Source organism: Pteropus alecto, unplaced genomic scaffold (assembly GCF_000325575.1).
Source record: "Pteropus alecto unplaced genomic scaffold, ASM32557v1 scaffold185, whole genome shotgun sequence".
In the NCBI taxonomy this organism is placed as follows: Eukaryota; Metazoa; Chordata; class Mammalia; order Chiroptera; family Pteropodidae; genus Pteropus; species Pteropus alecto.
In genome coordinates, this window is record NW_006438088.1 from 11890753 (window position 1) to 11916737 (window position 25985).

The following is a 25985-nucleotide window of genomic DNA, read 5'->3' on the forward strand; positions in this document are numbered from 1 at the left end:
AAATCTTATGTAAAATTGGATCTCAATCTCTTTCTGCCCAACATAAACATGGCCTTTGCATTTAGTAAAGAAATACAAGTTTATAGCCTGGAAACTAAAATCATATTTCCATAGTGAATGCTGTGATCAGTGTGCAAAGCACTGACCATATGGGAGCCGCCGAAGCCTCAGATGATGAATTATCATGACCAGTCTCTGGTTAGGGGCACTGCCTAGTAGCTGGACTCTAGGTTCCACATTATGACATTTTAAACACAGAACTGCAGGTGCAGACATCATTAAAACAACTCCTAGATTTTGAAGTCTTAAATTTCCACAAGGGAAATCATGTCATACAAAGTTACAGGAGAACCAGTATCATGTTCCTAACATGGGCTACACACCAAGAAAAAAAAAAACATGCAAACACAACAATGACAGGTTCTCCTTGCAATGAATGCAGTCCATTGTGCAGTAACAGTGCAGGTAGAAACTAAGGTATGTAGGTCTGTAACGGAGAGAAACTAGATTGATGTGTTAAGACAGAGAACCAGGTACTATTCACTGTTGTAATTTCAGCAATGCTGCCAAGATCCAGCTCACGTGCTAATTTATTTTATGATGATATTCTAGGTAAAATTTTCATTGATTTACTTTTTTCCTTAGAAGCCATCTGGGGCATCCACCTTACACTACTTATGACATTTAAATTTTGCAATGGCATTGGGAACATATCCACTTAGCTTTATTTTAAGCCATGTTTACTCAATGTGAATTTGAAGCCATGTTCATGGCATATTCTAACAAAGTTTAGGTGATTCTAAGAAAGTTTGCTTATGATTTTCATGAGACTATTTTCCTCTACGCAACTTACACTTATGCTTATCAAAATGTCAACCTCAAAAAAGTGCAAGTCATTATGAATATGGCTCTTAGTTTTCTCCAACAAAATTGTAGAAAGGGTACTCAAGACTTCAACGTAAATTTCACTTTCTAAGTAAAGGTCCCACAGTCTTTCCCAAACCTTCTGCCTATGGTTGGATGCACAAATAGTTGCCTCATACAATTATTGGAATTATTAAGAATCCAAATAAAACACAAGCTTTCCTTTTTTTTATTTTCGTTTTCTTATTGCAACAAATACTCAGTTTCTTGCTGATGCAGTATTAAGCTTTGATAGCTTGAATTTTAAATTTGGTCATGTTAAGAATAATCACAAAGGTTTTTGTTTTTCATTATCTACAGAGATTTTAACCAAAGTTACATTGTAACACACAAACGCTGTCTTGTCTTTAAGGCACAACACATCAGTATGAACATTCTGTTTGCCAAACTTAAAAAAGAGACAATATTAGGTTCCCATTTCACCTCCCACATCCCTCCCCGACAAATGAAAGAAAAATTGCATCCACTTTCAAAGTCAGCTGCTAATAAAGTCACAGTAAATTATTTTCATCAATAATTTACACAAATTACAGGTCTAGATAGGATTGTCCTTATACAGTCTGAGTGCATTCCAATTCAGATTTTCTGGGCTAGGTAGGCTAAAGTCAGATTCAAACCTCAGGGCTGAGAAGATCTTCCATTTTGAGGAATGTTGTTGAACACCACCTTGACAGATGAAGCGTGTGTTGGTGCTTTTCCAGGGTAAGAGTTCTTTGCTAAAGCTGTTAATTCCAGTTAGGACTCATTCGGTGTGTACCAGCAACCTCCACAGATTTTTTTTTTTTTTAAACAATTAAAGTGTTGTAAATATAAGACCATAGAGTTTTCTTTCTGTAGCACTAAAGTCTAATCCCATTCAGCAATCTGAATTCTTCATTCTGGAATTTTCATTCCAAATATGATTTCATCCTTTAAGACAATTTATATGTGTAAAGCCAGAGGCATTGAATCACACATAAAAATTCAGTGTACTTGAAATATAAAAAACGGATCTCCAGCTAGAGAACACAGTTACAAATACTCTAATTCCAGTGCTTGATGTAGAGCCAAGAGGTCTGAGTGACTCGATATCCTCCAAAAGGGCATGTTGTGCTGTGTGGTTAAGAGAGGGAGAGATGGGAGAGGGGGGGGAAGGAATGGAGAGAGATCATAACTATTGTCTCAGTGAAGTAGCCATACACACAAAGATGTGTAGTCCACCCAAGTTCAAGGAAGGGAGTTTAAGAGAGGGATGATCATATTTGAAGGCTTGGTAGCATCAATACGGCATCGTCAAAATAATAGAGAAATAGATCTGAACTGGATTTTAATGATAGGAAAAGCAAATATTTAGATTTCTTAGGTAGCTTAATAGTTATTCCGGAAACTATCATTACAAACAGCAGCATCTGGGAAAGCGAGCTAGACATCAAAATCCTACGTGGCTGATGGAAAGCAAGTTTTAATCACTACATCACTCCTTAAGGTCCATCTCTCAATTAAAAATAAAATTTAAAAATGATAAATGTTCCTAAACTCAAGGTCTTTTGTCTATTTGAGAGAAAGGGCATGAATTTCTTTCTACGTAAAAAAAATATTGAAGCTGGACTACATAAGGCAGAAAATAATGTGAGGATAGTCAACTTTCTTACTGCTCTGGGGTCTGGGGTAACTAACTGAAGTCAGTACAGTTGACCGATTTATTTCAGATTAAGAGAAAGCACTCTAGTAACCACTCGCAGTGGGGGAAGATATCACATCCGAGAGCACAAAAATGTGTTCTCGTGGGGCAAAAGTTCTTAGACATTACAATGATTTGTGGCCCTATACAAACAAACCAGTGTCTGCTCTTTGTGTGGCATTAAAATTTACAGAAGGGTGTGATTAGGAAAAAAATGTCTAAAACAACCCCAGTGTAGACAATAATGAAAAAAAAAGAAACACTACACTAGAGTAATTAACAAAACCAAAGCATTATCTATAAGTTTCAGCTGTGGACATCTTATAGAATATATATATACACACACACAATATATATATTCACATAATATATATTCTATTCATATGCATAATGAAAATAAAACATAGAGAATGTATTTTATTAATAAAACCATTAAAATAATAATCACCATTGTTATATAATTTTTTGCTGTCTAATGTGGTAGCTGCTAGTCCAATGTAGCTATTGACCACTTGAAATTTGGCTAGTCCAGTTCAAAATATATATTGAATTTCAGGCTTAGAATGTAAAAAAAATGTAAACATACTATTAATAATTTTTATATTTATTAGGCATTGAGACAATAATATTTTGGTTATATTTGGTTAAAATATATTGCTAAAATTAATTCTGTCTCATTTTACTTGTTTTAATGTGGCTTCTAGAAAATTTAAAATTACAAATGTGGCTCGAATTATATATTCTTATAGGAGACTGTGGTTATATATTACTATTCCTAAAATTTACAAAAAATATGACTATGTTTTTAGGTCAGATTAAAGCACAGAAATTCACCTAGGTGTACATTTTTTTTTTCATTCAGCTCAGATCTATTTTTAATAACAAAATAGTACTTAATATTTATGCACATGCAATTACAGCTACATCCAAAGAAAAGCATGCATTCTGGATACTATAGAAACCAACCACCTGCGTTTCAAAATAGAACTATAAGCTTCACCATCACCAAAACTGTACCTACATAAACAACCATTTGGAAACAGCATTCTAACTGAGATTATTATCCTCTTGCAGTCATGCCTTTTTCTCCTGAAGTTTTAGATGTAAAGCAGAAATTATAACAACTGGCATACCAAATCTAATTTTCATACCATGGATAACGGGGGTAGACTTTATAAGTTTTAATTTTCAAAAGCATATACTGTTTCTGGTTTGGAAAAGAGAATTTTATTAGCCCTGACCCGAATATGTGTGTGAATTTCACGTAGGCTAAAAGACTTGGAAAACGTTTGCTGTAGTAACTGCTTGACTGCTATTTGTTGTGTGTTATTTATAGTTCCAAAATGAAAAATCAAAACACCATGGACTCAGGACACTGATAAACTCCAGAAGATATTTTAATTGTGTGCAACTGGAAGGATTTCAAATAGTAGTCAGCAACAAAAGTTTTATTTCTTGAGGCTGAATCCCTGACCTCAAACGGAACGTCCTAGGGGCCAGTGTGCTGTCCAGGGTCACTGACACTGCTAATTAAGACCAAGGCGCTCTGTGGGAAGCCAAGCCTGCACCAGCTCTCTTAATGTTAGAGAAAAACAGGGAATTTCAAGTAGAGCTTCCTACATGTCACCAAACCTTCTAAAGTGGAAGTTCTTTGTCCATTTTGCTTGATTTGAATTGACTATGAACATAAATCATTTCCTTTATCTTTCTACTATAGCTCTAAACTTTTCTAGGAAACTGTTTATTTTGATTTAAAACAAACAAACAAACGAACGAATCAGGTAAACACCCAGTACATGTATTTAGTTAAAGCTTTATTGGATGATGATTTGAAGTCTCGGGATAAAAAGAACAACATTCTTGCTATGTTAAATGATATAAGCTGATATGTCATTGTTTCACAATACTAATTCATCATTTTGCTTTGTGTTATAAATTATATAACTTTTATCCTGGCTAGATGATATTTTGCTATCATTCAGAGAAGGAAGCAGTAACTCTTGGTGTTGGTGTCTGGGCCAATCCTGATATCATTCCTCTTTTGATCTGGGACCAACCATTTAATGATTTTTAACTGCCTTGATTTCTTCTTCAAAAATGTAGGCCAGATGAAAGGCTTATTTAAATGCCTAGGGCCTGTGAGATCTTTTGAATATGTTCAAAGCCAGCTGCTTGGCTTCGATCACGTACCAATGGCTCACCAAAATAGATAACACTCTTCTAGAAGATGTCAGGCATGTTGCTTCTAAGTCTCTACCACAAATTGGCACAAAAGGATCTGCATAGTACATCCCATTCCAAGAGCGTTTATTAAATTTTCTCATGACAGTTTCTCCTTCAGCTGTTAAATCTACCCTCAGCATTTAGCATGAAGGAGCACACTTACTACTAGGCACTCACAGGACCATATGGTATAGAGGATGGATAAGAAAAAGGATAAGAACTGAAGTCATGATTTTCTAAGAAGTTCATTAAACTTCTTTATCTTATGAAATGTCATGTGTTTAAATACGGTTATTTCTCCCCATCTTTCTTACAGACCATTATATCTGTGTATATTATATTAAACATACATACCCCCCACACACACACACACAAATATAAGTAAGTTCTGCATTTCCTATAAATTTCAGGTAAAAAATGCTAGACTCCAAATGGTTTATTTGAATGTAAGTATTGACCTTCTCATGCTCTTACTGCTTTGCATCTATAAATATAAATCATTTGTCAAGCTGCCATTGGGCCAAACTACAGAAATGCAAACAAAAAAGCTTGCATTAGAAGTATCACACCAACATTGTTTGAGACAGGTTACCTTTTTTGCTGCCTGTTCTTCTTCTACACCATCCCCAATTACAACATATACTACTTTTCTGCCAAACCTTTGCATTATTCGTTCAAAGCAACTTTCTTTTCCTGGAAGATAAACAAGATAAAGTTCAGAGTGAAGTTACCTGGTTAGCGGCATGCTCCTCATCTCGGCCATCTCCAACCACAACATAAGTTATGTTAGTGCCAAATCTGGACACTATACGCTCAAAACAGCTTTCCTTGCCTGAAAAATAATGCACTGCTTATTCTTCCAGCCATTGCATTCATTAACCTAAAGATTCATAAAGTGTTAAGTTAATTTCTCTTGAACATCAATCACTTAAACTAGCTTGCAACCTCTGGGTTAATGAAATCAACAAATATGTTTGAATAATATAAGTCTTTACTTGGGACAGATTATAAAACAAATGTGTTCCATGCTTCAAAAAAACTCTATAGGGTTAAGCATTTGACCCAAAACAAATGTTAGTATCTTTCACTCTGCCAAAAGAATATCGAAAAAACTTGATAAGCAACTATAAGTTTCAATATTTATTTTTAAATTCTATATATTGATGTTATCTAGTTTATTTTAAATAGTTACACGAATCAGCAGAAAATATTATTGCAAAAAATGGAAGGTTCATCTGTAAGAAAAAAAGAGGAAATACTAAGATATGGATTTACCCTGATATATTACTTTTTTCTTCAAGTGGCTGGGAGCTAGTCTGCTCAGATTAACTGTACTAAGGATGCTGTTTGATTGGACCACAGCACTGGTGACACTATTCTCTGAATGCATTATGGAAATAACACCGTGAAATTTCTATATGTTCTTTGATGTTTTAACATTGGCATTATTCTCTGAATTTCAGTCCCAGAATATTCATGCAGTCACGGCTACTTTTGCATTTATTCTTAATCTGATAGTTCCCCAAAATACTAACTTAAAAGAAAAAATTAAAAAATATATATATTTTTTCAGATTAAACCTAAGGAATAATTTGGCCAGTAAGAAAGAATACTGTTGTTACTAAAAGAAAAGTTTTCGCTGGTGTAAACTTATTTGTCAAGAAGCAAAATCGAGTTCTATATATTAATCCTGCTAGCATAAATACATATGTTTACATAAAGATAAATGGGGTTGATATCAGGGCTCCGAACTGTAGTCCTTATGACAATACAGAATTTACTTTGTGAAAGCTTGGCTCCCTTTAACTGTCCTCCCGAAACAGCTGCGACTGGGGCATCCTTTTGCCTGTGCGGGTATCCAAACTCTGCAAGGCCCAGGGTGAGTTATTTTGGGGAGCGGATTTTAGGATTTTGAACTTCTCTTGTCAAGGTGCCAGAGCCTAAGTCTGTTGACCTTCAGGGCACATTACACAACCTATCTATTTCCCCAGGCATTTCCTTGACAGAAGAATACATGAGCTGTTTTAACTCTTTCAAGATGGCAGAAGTTGATGAAATTTTGTTTTTGAATATTTATGTGTTATGAATGTTCCAATCATGTTTTCCGATTCATTAAGTTCTATTTTTTTTTCCTGGAATTACAGACAAGTTTAATCCATCTGACACTCGCCTGTAATGCCAAAACAGTATTTTCATTTTAGAGCTAGATTATTGTACATGCAAAGATGAAATGCTATATACTATACTAATAAAATATTAAATACCATGGCTAGAGATACTGTATATTACTCAGATAACATGTGCCATGATAAGATAGCTACATTTATGTATAAGTGAAACATACATACATAGATAAATATATATACATATATAAAATGAATATAAATATACACATATAAAAATACACATATATAAATGAGTCAGAACTATCCAGAGGCTGAGTTCATAATTTCACTAGGCAGCAGTTTTCATAAAATTTGCACATGTACAATGAGTTGCAGAGGCCTTTCTTATTTGAGCACTGTCCAAATTCGCTTGATAGTCTAACAGCAAAGTTGATGAAAGAAGGAATCATGCAGAGACATACGTTACGAAAATCCCCCAAACACAGAAGTGAACACATTTCATACAGAGTTAGAAATAATTTTCTTACCTATTTTAGTTGCACTGTAAATATTCTCAATGGGGAAAGCACCTCCTAAACTATAGAGTAGAACCTTTGCAAGTGCTGGGATCAGCTGGGTTGTCGTTACCAAGACATTTACGCAGTTACTCCTAAGACAGGGAGGAAATCACACTATTTGTTTTCTAATACTAAATATCTTCTAATAGTACATTTTTTAAATTGCTGCTGCGGTCTCTCAATTCCATAATAAGTAGCCCAATATAACCTAATTTTCAAATCACTTAACAGTTATTTATGGAGTGTCTACTACCTGGCAGGTACCATGACAGGTGCTAGAAATACAACCCAAAATAGGAGAAATAGGAGAAAAGAGCAAAAAGAAGTTGGAGATGAATGACGTTTTTCTTCCCCTCTAAATCACAAGCTAGACATGGAGAGAGACAAGTCAATATATATCTGCTATATGAAATACCTTCTGTAATAAAGATCTCCTTAGGTCCTTGTGGGACCTCAGAGAAGAATACCTACCTCAGCCTTCAGCAATCATGGGAAGGTTATCAGAGGGGGGAAGGCCTAGCTCTAAGGTTTACAAGTATCCAGAGCAGGTATTTTTAGGGTGGTAGGACTCTGTGTCCCAGGGTTTTCAGAGCCCGGGAAAGTAAAGAAGGTGATAGGTTGGGTAACAGGAGTTTTTGGATTTTGTACAAGAAACAGCACAGAGAGTCCCAATCAAGGGGCTGACAGGTGAGATCCTGAAGTTAAAGTGGAGAGGATCTTTACTTAGTATAGAAGGGACCGAATGCCTGAATCTCCACTTCAGCAACAACAAAGGGCAAATTGCACTTAATGGCCCCAGTTTTAATCTGTCTATGAAGGCCCTACTATTTGAGAGTGAGAATCTCCCATTTTGCAATTTACAGCTGTTGTTTTCATGACGTACTTGGGGCGGGGCGGGTAGGGGGCAGATAAAGGAAACACCAAGAAAATGGGAATTATGAGGCAGAGATCCTAAAAGAAGAGACTTGGTCCTTCCTTCTGGATTATGGGGAAACTGATCTGACCTGTCTTGAGGGGCTCAAAACTACACTCATGAAATTGGGAATCTGAAGGCATGTATCCAAGAATCTTTATTAGATATTTTGTATCATGAGCCTTTAATACATATTTGTAGGAGCCATAAAATAGTCTCCAGAATTCTCTAGATTGATTTTCAGAAACTTGGTCTCAATGGCAACTTAGAAGAGAAATTGAATGCTAATTTTTCATGGGTCTGTATATGCTTAGCCTTCAGTACACTTAATATTATGCTTTATATTCTTTAGATATATCATATGTAAGGAAAAACTATAATTTATTCAAAAACAATTATAAAACCTTTATAATTATAGCCTTTTAAAATATTTTCATTTCTAAATTATCTCCTTAGATGTGATTTTATAATAGAATCTCTGACTCTTTGAAGCCAATGATGAGGTTTATTGACTTATATGGAGTAAAGAAACAAAGACTCCTAGAGGTAAAAGTTTAATAAGTTATCATCAATATAATCCTTAACTTTACTGCTAAGGAAATAAAGACCTAGAAAGTAACTTGCCTATTATCAGACAAAAACTCCTCCAAATAAAAACTTATTATTAATAATACACAAACTCATTACTAAATTGTGACACAGTTCTACATAATATTTTGTTAAGGTGTTATTCAATGTCACATATTGATGAAAGTTACAGAATGAAAACATAGTGGAATGAAGTACAGGCTTTTTAAGTTTAGTTTTTAAGTTAGGTTTTGAAATCTTGATTCACCACTTATACTGCGTGATATTTGGAATTATATCATTTCTTTTTTAATTACAAATATTGTATATATTTATATGCAACTTGTAATGCACTATAGTTTTTAAATTACAAACACTGCATATATTTAGAAACTGCATGTATATTTGTAAAATGCAGGCAAACATAAAGAAGAAAATGAAAAGCATCAATTATTTAACCATGCAGAGATGGAAACTGTTTCCCCCATTTTGTGCATTTACTTTCAGAGTTTCTGTTTGTGTATAGATTTTTTTTTAAAAACAATTATAAAACCTTTATATAATTTTGTATTTTCACTTTTTACCTTTCTAAATTATCTCCTTAGATGTGATTTTATAATAGAATCTCTGACTCTTTGAAGCCAATGATGAGGTTTATTGACTTATATGGAGTAAAGAAACAAAGACTCCTAGAGGTAAAAGTTTAATAAGTTATCATCAATATAATCCTTAACTTTACTGCTAAGGAAATAAAGACCTAGAAAGTAACTTGCCTATTATCAGACAAAAACTCCTCCAAATAAAAACTTATTATTAATAATACACAAACTCATTACTAAATTGTGACACAGTTCTACATAATATTTTGTTAAGGTGTTATTCAATGTCACATATTGATGAAAGTTACAGAATGAAAACATAGTGGAATGAAGTACAGGCTTTTTAAGTTTAGTTTTTAAGTTAGGTTTTGAAATCTTGATTCACCACTTATACTGCGTGATATTTGGAATTATATCATTTCTTTTTTAATTACAAATATTGTATATATTTATATGCAACTTGTAATGCACTATAGTTTTTAAATTACAAACACTGCATATATTTAGAAACTGCATGTATATTTGTAAAATGCAGGCAAACATAAAGAAGAAAATGAAAAGCATCAATTATTTAACCATGCAGAGATGGAAACTGTTTCCCCCATTTTGTGCATTTACTTTCAGAGTTTCTGTTTGTGTATAGATTTTTTTTTACCATTAGGATCACACTATATACATAATTTTGTATTTTCACTTTTTACCTTTCTAAATTATCTCCTTAGATGTGATTTTATAATAGAATCTCTGACTCTTTGAAGCCTATTCATTTATGTTATATTATCTATTATTCCTCTTCTCCCAACAAAATATAATGTGTGCAATCTACTCTCTCATGTGACTATACCATCACTTTTTAAAGTTAAGCTTGGTCACTTAAATGGTTTTAGATTTTTCAATATTACAAATAATGCGCCCTTACATATAAATTTTTCCTATGCATTTGATTACATCCTTTGACTATATTCATGCAAGAAGACGTAGAGACAGAGGTACAAACTTTGTTAATGGCTCTGCTGTCTAATTAGCAATATTTTGTATAAGCATCTGTTTTTCTGCTATCCCAGACATTTTGTGAAAATCACCAATATGGTAATATATGTGGATAACTTATCAAATTTCATGGTTATGAAATCTTCAGTGTATAATGACTTATTTTATCCTTCATTTCTTTTTATACTTTATTTCTTAAAAATCACATACCCATGTAGTTCCTTTAAGACTAGGTGTTTAATAATAATCTCTATGCAATATATTATGTATAATATATGTAATCTTTATAATAATGTAATAACCTGTTTTTTTTTTAACTATCTAGGAGACCTCTTTTAGAAATAATAAAAGCTGTTGAACTCTTCCCCAGAGAAATTCTACTACATTCTACACAGAATTCCAGGAGCTCAGGATTCCTCAAATCCCAGCTTTCTTGACCTTTGGTCTCCATGTCACCAGTTACAGAGATCACCAGGCGGCAAGTCTCATTTTAAAACAGCTTTAATTGTTAGACAATTCTCCCTTACGTGGAGCCAGAAACTCCCTTCCTAGGATTCCTACTCATTAGTTCTAATACTCTCCTTTACAGACACAGAGAGAAATGTAATTTATTTCAGCCTAACATCTCAAACAATTGAATCGGTAATATTGTTCCGTAAACGACTCTTCAGACTAATATCCTCGGTTCCTCCCTTCGACTGTTCCTTTTATGTGGTTTCCACAGCCTAAACCCTTCTGGCCACTTTGCTAGACACAGATGCTTCAAATATGTCACAGCCTCTATTAGAATGTGGTACCTAGAACTGAGCAAAGTATTCTGTTCTGGCTTCCCCCACCGGACCCAGGAAGCTACTGCCCCCTCCCCATCCCATTTAGGCCATCTGCTATCAGTGCAGTTGCTGGTCATGGCACACAGCTAGAAGCCAAGTGTAGAAAGATTTGACACACACCCATTTACTTCCGTGTTCTGAATATTGGACTTTCCTTTTACCCTGCCAAGGTTTTTCTATAATCTGATTCAATCACAGTCCAAATAGTCTTTCTTTTAAATTTCATGTTACCCACAAATTTGCTACGCACGCTTTTATTTACTCATCTAACTCAGAAATAAAACTAGGAATAGGATAGTACAAAGATTCATCCCCACCCTACAAGCTATCACTTTCCAGATTTATTTTATTGATTAGGATTTATGGCACATGGTGTTCAACTAATTATAGGTCTATTCAATTCTATAATCTACACCAACAAGTCAGTGTTTCCCTTTTAGTTCAAAGAACCCAAAGGTTCCAATTTTTTCAAGAGCTTTTTAAAAACTTTTTTGATATATATTATCTATAATGATCTAAACGACTTAAAACATGCACTCTTTGTGTAAATAGTATTGTTTTATTTTGCCATCATCTCCTATACTTTGTCACTAACAGAGTTGTCTTTTTTTTTTCCATTAAAAGTCACATGACCTTCCTGTAGAGATTATCAGCGGTTATGAAGAGAGAAGTTTAGAGAGATGGGATCTTCTGGTTATTCTGAGAAGCGGCAAACCCCATCTTCTATCCCAACACACACACATACACACACATACAGATTGAAAATCACTGGACTCAGTGAATTCTTAGGTCCCTTCAAACTCTAAAATAGTCTAGGAATTAAAACATTTTTATAAATGTTGTGCTATCAGGACTATATCTTCAATACAATAAATATAGAAACTGCAACAAGACCACTTACCTCGTACTAATAATCGATAAAGATTTAAGTGCATTTGTTAGCCAGGAGTCTGTCAGACCTTCAATCTCTGCCCTTAACTGCAGCCATGCATCTCTCTTGGCAGGGCCAAGGAGTCCTGCAACATCAAAAGGCAAGGCAGAGTCAAGAGATGAACCTTTTTCAAGAATACCTAGTTTGGTCTCCCTTCTGTTGAGTACAGATAATTTTTATTCCGGGCTATATCAGAAATAGAGAGACTGATTTATATCAATACTAATCCTTCATTTCAGAATTGATTATCCATTTATTTCACAAATATTTATTGAACAAGTTCTAGATATCAGGTATTGGACTAAAAACTGGGAACGTAACAATGACAAAATGGGTCACAGTTTCTGCCCTCACTGAACCTAAAATCTGTCGTCGTGGATGCCAATCCTTTGAGGAGTTTTGACCACTTCTGTGTATAGGTCCCATTCCAAGACTGTGACGCAACAACAGGACCAGAGGGGAAGTCAGGTCTACCAGCCTCATATGACAGTCACATACCTTACATATTTTGGCTGTCTGAAAATGTTTAGCTTCTTAAGAATCACAATTATTACCATTTTGAAACAGTAATAATGGCTTTATCATATGTAGATTTTAGAGTGTTTCTAATATTAGTGCCAAAGCTATCACGTATACTTTGTTTTATAAAAAGAAGTTAAAAATTGTGTTGAAAATTCTGTAGTATATGACACAATTATAGACAATTGTTGAAAACTACTGAAGTTACGATAAGAAGTAGGTATGCTAATTTTTTATTTCAGCCCTTGCTTATATGATAAAAGAAGATCATGTAAATTTATCACAAAAGATTCTTATTTTAATCATATTTCAGAATATTGGGAGCACATAAACAGCTGGAGCATTAAATCTTTTAAAATCAAGATTTATACATCTAGCAAGTCTCATTTGTCTTTATTCAATATAGAAATGCTAATATGTCACAGAAAATTAATTCTCATGTCATTGTTTAGACATTTTAAGATATAACATCATTTATTAGTAATCTTGTTTTACAAAAGTGTCTTGTATAGACCATTCAAGTGAATTAGGAAACCTGAGCTGTCGCCCTAGAACCCGGGGCAAGTCAGTAGCCTCAAGGGGCCTATTTCTCATTTGGGAATGAAGATCTTCCATTTTAAAAGCTCTCTTTCAGTTCTAACATTATTATTGTCTATAGTTGCACATTTTTTTTTCTTCTATTGTAGTTACTGAGTATCTGTTGACCATTTGTTATGTGTCTCAAGGCTAGCGAGGCACTGGGGACACAAGGTGAACACACCGTCCCACCCTCATGATAAGTATGGGTGTGTGTAATTTATATACTATAGGTGAACATTTTACTATCTATCTTATATTCTATGACATATATGTGAACATACATTATGTATAGTATGCAGAAGTACATTTAGCTGTATCATTCATTTTAGATACTGGTTTATGCTCCTCAATCATCCTTTAAAAAAAAGGTGAGAAATAAACAAACAAAAATTCTGAGAGGAGCATCTTATATGACCTTATTGACTAATCTTAGGATCCTGCCCTAAAATTGATACTAATAAGACAGATGATCAAGGTTTATTATATCAAGAAGCACATCCTGGATCTTAGCTTTGATGTCAGAGATTTTGACATCACTTGTAATATATAGGTGAGTATACTACCTACAGAGTATTTGAACTTTTAAAAAATCATGATAATCATAATTAACACTATGCATGGGAAAGATATACTTTGAGACAACATGCAATTTTTAAAGGGATAAAATAGACTTGTTGAAGTCTTTGAAGTGACATAAAGCACTGTTTATATTTATTTCTGATAGGATTCCGGAAAGGCACTGATTGCTGACAAGTCAGCTTCAATGACTGGGGAGCTTATCTTTAAACAGGTCTTCTTCCTTCTGCCCCAAGCAGTTCCTCTGTCTGATTTTCACTGATAGCGTCCCAGCTGAAGGCAGGTAAACTAAACACCCTGCTGTGAATCTTGAGGAAATATCTGGGGACGAAGAATTCTCGATTCCTTTGACAGAGCTGCACATTTTATTTTGCAGTTGGATTCCCTGCCCCCACTCTAAGACATTTAAAATTCTGGCTCAATAGACATTGTCATGAGCTCTTGATAATTTATTTTATAGCAGGATAGTCCCTAATATAGAATACAGAACTATAGTTCAAGCTCTACCTCTATCTAGTGCCTTTATTCGATTTAAAAAACCACACATACCTCCGACATTGTTCTTGTAGGTGTTATATAATTCTTTTACTCTTCTGTAACGAAAAGCCAACTTCCTCATCCAGTCAACCCCTCCTCTTACACCTGTTGGCAAACAAAGGTTTGCACTACTTGCAGCTGCATGGAAGCCATCAGTTGCAAAGCTGTAGGTACTGCAACACCCAAAATATATTAAAAAGAAATAAAAGAAATAATTACATGTGCAAAACTCCATAGCTGAATTTCTGTAGGAAATAATGTACTAAAAGGCATGGCTTACCTTAAGTCCTGCCCATTATCATCAGAGGAAACATCATCTATGTGAACTTGATCACACTCCTGTTAAAAACATTGGAAACGTTATTTGTTTTTCTACACTTCATCTTAACCAAAAGGCCAGAGCGATAAGCTATTTGTTTTTCAAGTGATGCATGTCACCCTGATTGTTTGGTTTTTCCACCTTTCTCTTTGATCTGGCAATGGCCAGAAGATGGCAGCATTTGCCCATCCATCCCCCCATCCCACTGGGAAAAAAAACGGCACCGTTTCCCCTCTGCAAGATCTAAATCCAAGAGTGCTATAAAAAGGGGCCTGAAAATATATGGTGTGTAGATTTCTTTAGAACAATTTAAATATAATTTTAGTCTTAAGATTATTGATAAGAAATTCTCTTTTGTATCTATAATAATCACAGGTGTTCACTCTTAGCCATTTCTCCATTGCTGTGGTGCATACTTAAGTATGGAAGCAAAGCTAATCTGAAGATACACAGATATACGAAACTTGTTTGGTCTGAACACCTTAGGCGGTTACTATTACATCTTATTTGTTGAGAAGAAACAGAAGTGGTTGATGATTATGTTGTCCTGTGAGATTTCTATGACTTCCTACTTTTTGCTGTGCCAAGGACACCATGAAGGAACCAGGCTGGTATTATTTTTAAAGTCCTGGTCTTTTAACAGAGAAATAAGCTAATCGCCACAGAAGCTGGTGTTATTTATTTATTTATTTTCCTCCTCTGTTCAAGTTTTAAAATCTTTAAACTGAAAAGAATACTTATAAGTAAAAGGTAAATAATAAAGATTTACCATCTCCAATGTGCTACAGACTCAGAGGAAAATAAACTTTGGGTACAAATACCCATATACTTGACAAAGCTACAATGCTCAGAAAAAAATGGTAACTTTTCTGGACAAGAATTCAATTCTTTGCTGTTTTTAAAAGTCCTATTTTATCTTCAAATAATCTGCAAAGTTCCAGTGAAACAGAACGTAATCTGAAGGTGGAATTTGGCTAGAGTATTTAAAATATCTAGTACTTCCTAACTTCTGGATAAATATGGTTTAGCCTTTGGGGCCTCTTTTCCCATTGTGAACTATTTCAGTCATTCTCACAGATTCTGACTGTACACATAGTCAAAACCATTAAAAACCAATTTTAAAAATTATTAACTTTGAAAGTAAAATGCCATACTAAACAGAGGCTTTTCAGCTACTATTTCTATTCGTTATAGGACTTGGAAGTATCTGGCAGTGAAATATTTAATATCTCATCTCCAGGTTTCCACATGGAATAGATTAGATCCTGTCACAGGTTGAGAACGAACTAGTTGACTCAGGTGTCTTTTAACATATAAAACTTAATGACTAGACCAATCAATAAAATTTTAGTATATAACTTGAGAATCCAGGTAAATTAATTTTAAAGGTTCGTATAACTTACATAAATTAAGTGTTTAGTAAGTTTTGAATAAGTCTCCACCTATATTCATAGGTAAGGAAGGGCCCTGAAGGAGATGTTTCGGTCACCCAGATATACCATACCCCTACCTGAGGCACAATCTGTCACAGAAATCGCTCAATGCGTCTTTGTTGAATAAATGGCAGAAGTCTAAACAAATGACAGTTCTTGACGGAATTACCAAAATCATTTAAATTTTCTAACGCAAACTTATGGCAAATGAAATAATATTCTAGATGGTAAGGACTGTAAGAAGATATTTATATCAAGAGTGAAGGGGAGGGTGAGAGAATTGGGTAAGAACTGGGGTCACAGGAGTCATGGCGGGACAGGCATTTAGAACGATTCTTCCCCATTTTGAGCATTTTTGAGCATTTGGTGAAAGGAGTACAGCCCAAACTTTAACCAAAGGAGGCGTTACGCTTCCAGAAAAATCGCAGGGAATAGTACTACAAGCAACAGTAGTAGCAGCTGGATTGGGCTCTAAAGGAAATAGTGGGAAGATTTAACTAGTTAGCAAGAAAGTTGGAAATAAATTTCTTCTCCCAGAATATGAAGGCAGCAAAGTAGTTTTAGATGACAGGGGTTATTTCTTATTTAGAGATGGTGACATTCTTGGTAAGTATGAAGACTGAATTAAATCACTACTGAAATGGCATCACATGAAGCTGCTCATTCCACTGAAGTTCTAAAATCTTTCATCATGTAAATAATTTCCATGTCTCTTATAACTAATGGTATCTAAAAAAAAAGATGGGAGGAAATTTTTATGAAATACCCTGGTAATTAGATGTTATTTTTATTTTTAATATCCTCTTATCCTAATTTTTAGAGAAATTCCTCTGACATTTCAAGTATTAACTCATACGATTAATTTTACCCCAAAACTCATTTTTTTTATTCCCGAGGACATCAGTATATCAAACTTATTGGACCATGAGCTCCATATTTGAAGTTATGTTTGAGGTTTCTCCAAATGGAACTTCTCTTTAAATTTATGCCTAGTTAACTATGCTTATTGACTCTGGACTCCTGCCTGAGGATTACAGCCCAGTGAAAAAAACCTGAACTTCAATCACTTATATTTTTAGAAAAATCTAAATAATTGTTCTTCAATTAGTTTTCACTCAGAGGAACTTTGCAGGAATCGTTTTCACCCAAACCTGAAATACTAAAAACGGCATAATGCTTTGGCTTTAACAAATTTCAGTATGAGAACTCAAACATTTGGGATAATTCTGATACTAATCTCACATTCTTTAATTTTGTTTTATAAGGCAACCTCAGTGTTGTCACTGATCTTTATCATTTATAATCCAGAGCAGTCTTCTCTCACTTTTGTGAGCCTGAACTCCCCGGTGCCTTCTTTTCTGGAAGTTATTCTAACTAAAATAACATTTTATTTAAACAGAGAATTCTCTTCTTTGAGGAGGAGTGTGAGCATCTGCCTTCTCTGCATTTGGGCAGGATATAGCAAAGTGTCTATCAGGAGGGTTCAAATGTGTATCTTCTAAGGAATTATGTGAAAACAGCTGCTACTACATATGTTGCAGTATCTGTTGAAGGATTTGAGACTCAAATTAGATTTTTAGGTTAAGAAAAGAAACCTTGAAGGATTAAATACACAAGGAAAATAAAACAATAGGCTAATGATGGAGTTACGTTCTTGAGGAAGTTCTTTGTCAGAAGCAGAAATAGCTTAATACTAGTTATGAAGCTCATGATAATCTGTGCTTATAAGAGGTCTACTGAAATAAAAAATCGAGTGAAACTAGAGTTTCAAAATCAGATGCAGAAGGATACTGGATATGTATGTAACTGTCCTGAATGATCTTGAAAGCTCTTTAGATTTTATTAGTTTTAATGTTTATCTCACTTAAGTCAATAATAAGCTTTTGAGTTTCCTTGGGTACTTCATCTGAGTGAGTGAGTGTGTGTGTGTGTGTGTGTGTGTGTGGCATACTTGTGTGTGTGTGTGGATGTATGAGAATTTGATCAATTTATATGCAGAGACCTAATCATTTCTTTGATTAAGTTAGATACTAAGTTTTGTGTTTGAGTCAAATAAAATTTTTGTCACATTCGAAACACAACTAAAAAGCTATATTTATAGAAAAAAGTCAATACCAATATTTTCTCAGTTAATATTTCTACCACAGATCCTGTCAGGTATTTTTAAGTTATCTTATAAAATATGTAATCCAAAATTAAAATTCTTAAAGCACTATAGCTGATCATTGTTTCTGAGATGCAAATATGCATGTCAAACTTGCTAAAGGTATTTGCAAATTCATTATATGCTACTTTCACATTCTCACTTTATTATTCTGTTAAAAGTTGAGTGGCAAATTTATTCCATCTGTCTTCTAATGTGCCAGTAAAATAGCTAATAGGTCATTTATTCCATTTATTTCTAGTAAAAAATAATTAATAAAATTAAATAAAAACTATGGAGCTTGGATAAAACCACATAAAATTTCCTTTGTCTTTTACCTGTTTAAAAGGACTAATAATCTTAGAATTCTCTTTAGAATGAGACTAATCCATTTTAACCAACGTAATGTAAGAAGTTATCACTCTATATAAAAAATTCAAGTTCCAAAAGGTTAAAATGTGTTTCTTATTATCATGTATATATAAAATCATTTTATACACTAGATAGGAATAAGTAGCAAGATTAATTTAAATCAAGTTTTAGAGAGGTGATTATTGTTATTATCTAAAACTAGAAAACTTGCCTGGGAATATTGATTTTTCATAATGTCCATTAAGGAAAAAAAATAAAACCTCTTTAAACAGACAGTAATTTTATTATCCAGTAAAAACAGTGACTCACTGGAGAGAGAAAAAAAAATACTATTACACAGATTTCCAGCATACATTTATGGGATATGCTGAATAGCACAGTTTTTGTTCTTATATCTCAACTGTAACGAAAACTGGATTCAAGACCTTGTCAATTTAAAAAAACATATTGAAGACACTGACTAACTTTTCTTTCTCACACACTTGTGTTAATTTCAGCATGGTATGGGGGCCGAAATATGTGCTCTGGAGACAGATAGATGTCAGAATTTCAAATACCAGTTCTACCACTTAGTTAGCAAGTAACATGATTTCTATGCTTGTGGACTCTACCATTTCACCTCTACAAAAATAATGTGATAAGTGTATTAATTTCAAAAGGCTGTTAATTAATAGAAAGTCCAACATAAAATATTGAGCACAAGGTGGGGATTCAGTATAATCATCTCCCTCTTCATTCATGATACGATTACAAACACTTTTATTCCACTGCGAAACCATGAGATAAAAAATAAACTTAAATATGACATTTTTAAAAAAGAAAGAGGTATCTCTTTCATCATAGCTGTGCTTGACAGAGAAGTACTCCTGCCCAGTGCCGAGCTACACGGTTATATCAAATTTCATCTTCTGCATGCCTAAAAACTCAGACATTAACACACAGATTGTATACCTTATTATAGTACTTATTCCCTATCCTGAGGCTATTTTTTCTTGGGTCCTTTCATTTTGTTGTTTTTACTTTCTCTTCATTTGAGGTTGAAAATGGAAAAGATAACTTAGGGGAAAAAAAAAGAGCGAGAGAAAATAAATGCAGTCAAACCAGTCAGATGTGCTACGTAAATAGCTCTAGCACTGTTTTATCTGGAAGGGGTGGAAATGAGGAATGATAATGTTGTCTAAAATTAGATGTCAGGTTCCCTGCAAAATTTAATGACCCATGTTAGCACCATGAATAGCATCTGTGACTACTGTCCAGTGATTAACCTAAATAGTATCCTGGTTAGTAATCTGGAAAAGCTAATGCTGATTCCAAAGGCTCTGAATGGGTTGTGATGGAGACACTACGAGGGCAAGAAGCTGTGTGCAGGGGTGTACGCGTGGGGAAGCAAAGCAGACTTGCTCCTCTTCTGAGATATTTTTGTTTTAAATATGTGCCAGTACTTATGCAAAATTCATTAACATAATTTAACTTCTGTTTACATTTGTATACACCATTTTTCCCTTGACAGGAACTTTACTATTTTCTTGAGCTAAATTTCTATCTTTCAGTTTCCTTGAGGTTATCTGCATATGTAGAAACCATTTAAGAGTTTTAAGATTTGGATACAATTATTCTTACTTTTTAAAATTCTTACCTCTAAATCATTAAAAAATAAGTGTGTATCAGCAAGATTAAAAATCATTTCCTCCATTCGGAGTCCAAGGGTTACAGCCATGGGGGGATCCTGAAAAGAAAATGCATATATAAGGTAAAATTTAGTACCATATTATTAATAAAAATATTTTGAATGTATATTTTTGTGGGTTGTTGGGATGGGGAGACTGTATGGATTTTTACCTAAGATTCAAAAGTTTTCCCAATTATCTGTAAAGTGTCTTTCCAAAGAGTTATCTAAGACATACTACATATACAGATAGATCTATGAATTTACAGGGATTTATAAGCACATAAAGATGACTTAGGATGCATTTTCACATAAAGCTGTATGTTCACGAGAGGAGGAGTAGGAAAGCAAGCTATTTTATATGATCCGGTTTACATATATCTCTATGGAAAGTCCTTTAGAGGACTCTATTTGGATGGGGTACTGAAGAATGGAGCAGACTTGTTAAAAGGAAAGGACATCCTTTTAAGAATGATGACAAATAAGTAGGAATGGGAAAAATGCAGGTCTATTAGATGTTTGCAGGACTTGAGTGGACAATGTCATCTGGAAGTGGGATAAGAAGAGCTGGTGGAACATGATAAAACAACCATTTAATTATGAATTGCATTTTGATCAACAGGCAGAATTTACCTGCATATGTGTATAGTTTGGTCTAACCTGCATTTGACTAGGGATGAAGAGAGAAGGGCTGAGGATAACAAAAGGAACATTAACTCAGTAAATGTAATCTAAGTAGAAAATATTTACCTTTAGAAGTTTAATGAAAGTAAGGGATTAGTAAGGAGTCAAAGGGACTTATTTTTTGTTTACAGAAATCAAGATATTGCACAGCAGTAAGGAGTGGAGGAGAATCAAGACCAGTGTTGGAACTTTACTATGACTACAGTTGAAAGCCTGGCATAAAGAGGGATAAGACTTTAAAAAGTAAGGAGAGTTTATGGTTAGGGAAGTAATTCATGCTCAAACATTGTGTCTAAAATGACCAAAGTTGGATGATCTCTAAGAGAACTACTATAGGTGTGACTCTGGTGATGCAGAAAGTAGAAAACCTAGAAAAAACAAATCCTGAGAATTTGAGACCAGCATAAACCTAATGTTAGTAGAGAGAAGAATATGATTTCAGATAAAGCTGACAAGTCTAGAAGGACACTATTGGTTTTGGCTGAGAAGTTATTTTGGAAGACCTCAGAGGGTGATTTGAGTTGAGTGGCTGGGCCAAGAGCCAGACTATAAGGATCCAAGGAGAGAGTACCTAACTGTGGTTTCAATGTTCTAATAGATGGCGTTATCAAGAAATGTATTTAAACTTGGGAAAATGTAATGCTAACTTGACTTCAATTTCTGATAAGAATATGCAACCCAGGTCAGGCCCAGCAGTATTCATATACACCCTTGAACTTATTCCACTTAGCAAGTAGAAGCCCTTCCTTACTCCACATCTACACTGCAACAACCAACTTTCTTCCTATACTTCCTGTCATAATACTTTGAGGGGGAAACCCTGGAGTGTAACATGTTTGAAGTGAGTGTCAGCCGCATATTCTATAGTGATTTAAACCTAGAGAATAGGAATTGAGTGCTAGGCTAAGAGGTCACTGAGGTGTGCTGAGCAAAGCTAAGACCGAAGGTGAGAGAAGAGGAAGACAGGACGATAATAACGTGTTGATTGTCAACATAATTTTCTAATTGTTTACATCTCTTCTTTAGAGACTTCTGTGGATATTGCAGCTCGAGATTCTCTCTTCTCAAAAACAGCTGTTTGTTGTTCACATACATGATAGTACCTGGTCTTCTGTTCTCCAGGCAGGAAGACTCTACTTTGATTCTGCTGCTGGGTTTATCTATCTTCCAGTGACAGAATCATTTGGAGCAACATACCCAAACATCAACTTAATTCCATTGTATCCAACAAATAGTATTCAAGAACAAGAACAAAAATATGAAGTGCCCATTTTGGGTCTCAAGGAGTTTTGGAACTCAAAGGAATCTCTTGCTCTGTTTTCTTCAAGTATAAAATTCTTTTTTCTTATTTCATTTTGTTGTTGTTCATGTTTTTGTTGCTATTGTTGAAAGAACATCTTCAAAGATTGAATAAAAAATTTTTAAATATACATTTGTCTTTTTTCTGTTAAAAAATTCCTCTCTCTCTTTGAGGGAGGGGGTTGGGTAGTCTGTGGACATAGAAAACTTGTAAATATTCTGTCTAGTCATGAGACCATGAACAAAAAGTCTACAGAAATATAAGAAAAAATCAAATGTAATTATAGCATGAAAACATATAATTCCATTAGCAACGCTCTATGCTTTTGAGGAATGTTCACTGATGCAAGACAATAAAACTGATCTCCACAGTACTCCGTATGTTTCTGATGATTACTGCCCTAAAGATATATATTTCAGATGGGAGTTCAGAAATGTCTTATTTAAAAGGTTTTCCTTCTTGAGACTAGGTCAGTTAAATCCTTATTCTTTGATTTGCCAATTTTTCTTTTTTAAGTTTTAAATAAAATCATTGATGTTCTTACATTCATGCCTCACATTCTTTGCATTTACATATCAGATTTATGGGGATGGGAGAAAACATACTGTTTCTCTTTGATTGTTACTTTCATCCATTCCACGCTTCTGAAATACATAACTCTATGCTTTCCCAATAACGATAGGACAATCCAGGAAGAAAGCATTTTGTGCATCTGATAAGCATACAAGTGAATATAATTTTTAGAAAACTAACAAGAATTCTCTAACAAGTAAGCACAGTGCATGTGTGATAAAAACTGTATTCGAGCACTTCACTGTAATGCAAGCCCAAGGCACTGGAAGGGGCTGTTCATTTGTTTTTCAAGCTGTGGACGATTCTACATAACACACTCTACTGGAGCCAGGACTTAGGAAGCAGTCTGGCAAAACATCGTTTGTGAACTGGGGTAGTTTAGGTTTGAGGTGTGCTGGAGTGTGAACAATTGCATTTTACTAAGGTTTCCAAAGAGCAAGGCTTGTTGAAAAGGAGCTGTTCGTCCGCCATGCCAAAGGCTTGGCATAGATGGGCTAGGGATAGTCATGCCATGAGCCAAGGAAATCCATGCCTGTAAGAGGTAGTGAGTGATCTTGTTTCTAAGAGAATGTCTAGTGAGGGCTTACTTTCAAATATCTAATTTTACTCCCCCCACCCCCACACCCAGCTTACTAAGTCACTGGGACAGTTAATTCTAAGTAAGCAGATTACAGTATCACATTTTTCCAGCTGAAGGACCCACAGATGTAAGAATCCAGGAGAGATCACCAGGAGTTTGGTGGGTGTGGCCTTAGCAAGGTCTCTGTAATGTTGGTCTCCTTCTGCCTTGCCAGACTACTGCGAAGGAGCTGCCAGTGCCTGCAATTCCACGGTTTCATCATGCATTTGAGAGTTAAATATACTTCTGGATTGAACCCAAGTTTTATACAGAGATGTTTGCTCATTTTCTTTAAATGTTTGCAGCATTATGGGTACCTTATGAGTTAAGAGTTATTGCCTTTTTTCAGTTTACCTGTACTGAGTGTTGAGTTGAGTTTAGAGTCTGAAATGAAGTGATAGTGAAAACTTGGACAGAGAAAAACAGTAGGATAATAAAGGCACTAACAGGGTTTTGTGGAAGCTCTGATGCATGTTTGCATATATAACAGCTCCAATAGGTTTAAAGTGTCTACAGCAGAGTTTAATACGGGGCAAACTGAACTTTTGCCAATTTACTTTCTGTACTGCTCTATTAAAATACTGAAACTATTCCCAGGACATGTGGTTTAAGACAGAGGGAGAGAGAGGAGAGAGAGTGAGAGAGAGAAAGAGAGAGAGAGAAGATGAAGAAAATGAGTAACTCTTGACCTTTAAATGTGTGATTCTAAGCTGGATGTTACCAGCATAAGACCAAGTCAGGTTCAAGTACAGTACTTCTCTATATCAAAAATACTAATGCCTATAAGCCATGTTAGCAGGGAACATAAATTGGAGCCAGCCTGTCTGTCTATGGGCCTCTGCCCTGTACTGGGCCATCAGCTGGAATTCCTCCTCTGGGGACACAATATAAAAACATCTCAGGAGAGACAGCCATTATGTATTTTTAAAAGAAATGGGGGATTTTTTTTTAAATAACTCAAGTTCTTGGAACAGTAACTCCCCTGGGACCTGACACACATTTGTAGATTTGTGCACACAAGTAGAAGATGTGTAAGTCCATGACAGAAGAAGGAAGACAGACTAGTTCCATGAACCAAGGTGGGAATAGAGAGTGGGTTTGTTAGGATACAGGAACTCTTTTAATCAGTGATAAGAGATGAAATAAAATTTGGTCATGAATCAGAAGGGAAATTTTACAATTGAGATATTTGTCTATAATGGATAGGCAGTGGGCTTCAGAGTTCTCAGGAGGAACTGGAGAATGGTTTCAGGAACATCCATTTATTAGCACATATTTCTTGAGTGTTTACTACATGTCAGACATGTTCAATTTCTAGGTGGAGAGCAAAGAACCAAATAAGCAAAGTCTCTGTCCTAAAGGGATTTATATTATTACTGGGTGAGCTATCTGATAAATATATGGACAGAAAACAAGCAAAGATATTATATTTCAGGTAGTAAAAAAAACAGAGTCAGCAGATAGAGAAGGCTACAGGTATTGAGTAGTGATGGCGCATTTAAAGAAGCACAGGGAAGGTCTTTCTCAGGAGGTGACAGCTGAGGATAAGGAGACCTGAAAAAGGTGAGGAAACTAGTCATGCACAGCTATCAGTGGTGGCAGAGGACGTATGCAGAGGTGAAAATGAGTCTAGTTGGGTGTGCAACAGTGTGAGGCAGAGTGACCCAGGTCAGGGAAGTGAAGTATTTTTAAAAAGAGGGAGCGCTCAACTGGGTCAGATGCAAATGAGAAGCCCCAGCAACACGAATCTTGAATATGGAAAGAAGGTCATTCCTCAGACTCAGTGGTTTGACTGGCAGGCTGGTGGTGAGACTATTTAGCATAGAAAACAGCGATGGGCATAATCCAGGAGAGTGGGAGACTGGGGACTGAAGAGTGAAAGAGGTCATTTCAGGAGTAGATTTCTTGGGTAAATGAGAGGGCCTGGATCCAGGCCATGAGCGAGGTGCAAAAGAGAGGCAGAGAATGGTTATGGTGTGAAGATGAAGTCATGCTTCCAGTTTTTTTTTTTTTTTTTCCTTAAGTGATGGAGGAAGAATTTTGTGTAGAATTGAGACGGGGCTTTGGAGGTTTGAGGGGAGAGAAAGTTTGAAATAGTCTGGTGGAAGCGTTAATTAACCTGGGAGTCCTGGGACCCACGTGAGATGTGTGGCCACACAACTGTTGTACAGGTAGAATGTTGAGTGGTTTTTTTATAATATGAGTCTGATGAAGAAAAAGAGGGACAAAGATAGTGACGCTTTATGCAAAAGCAAGGTTATAGTGATACCCAGGGCTGGAACAATGGCTTCTAAGGCAGAAGCTCTCACACTTGACCACACATGAGAAACACCTAGGGAGTTCTG

The 25985-nt window shown here is 35.1% G+C and overlaps 1 protein-coding gene and 1 pseudogene across 1 annotated transcript in view; one reads left to right on the plus strand and one right to left on the minus strand.

Moving 5' to 3' along the window:
* Positions 1–1935: 1935 nt before the first annotated feature.
* The window catches only part of EYA4 (EYA transcriptional coactivator and phosphatase 4), a 46187-nt gene continuing 22137 nt past the window's right edge, over positions 1936–25985 (minus strand). Inside the window, exons 7-13 of the mRNA XM_006915403.2 lie at positions 20435–20524; positions 14812–14870; positions 14544–14704; positions 12291–12405; positions 7461–7582; positions 5400–5500; positions 1936–2016 (exon numbers count right to left, since the gene is read on the minus strand). Of these exons, the coding sequence (XP_006915465.1) occupies positions 1936–2016; positions 5400–5500; positions 7461–7582; positions 12291–12405; positions 14544–14704; positions 14812–14870; positions 20435–20524 (729 nt within the window). The remainder of the gene's footprint in view (positions 2017–5399; positions 5501–7460; positions 7583–12290; positions 12406–14543; positions 14705–14811; positions 14871–20434; positions 20525–25985) is intronic.
* On the plus strand, positions 16592–16906 carry LOC102896192 (annotated as a pseudogene).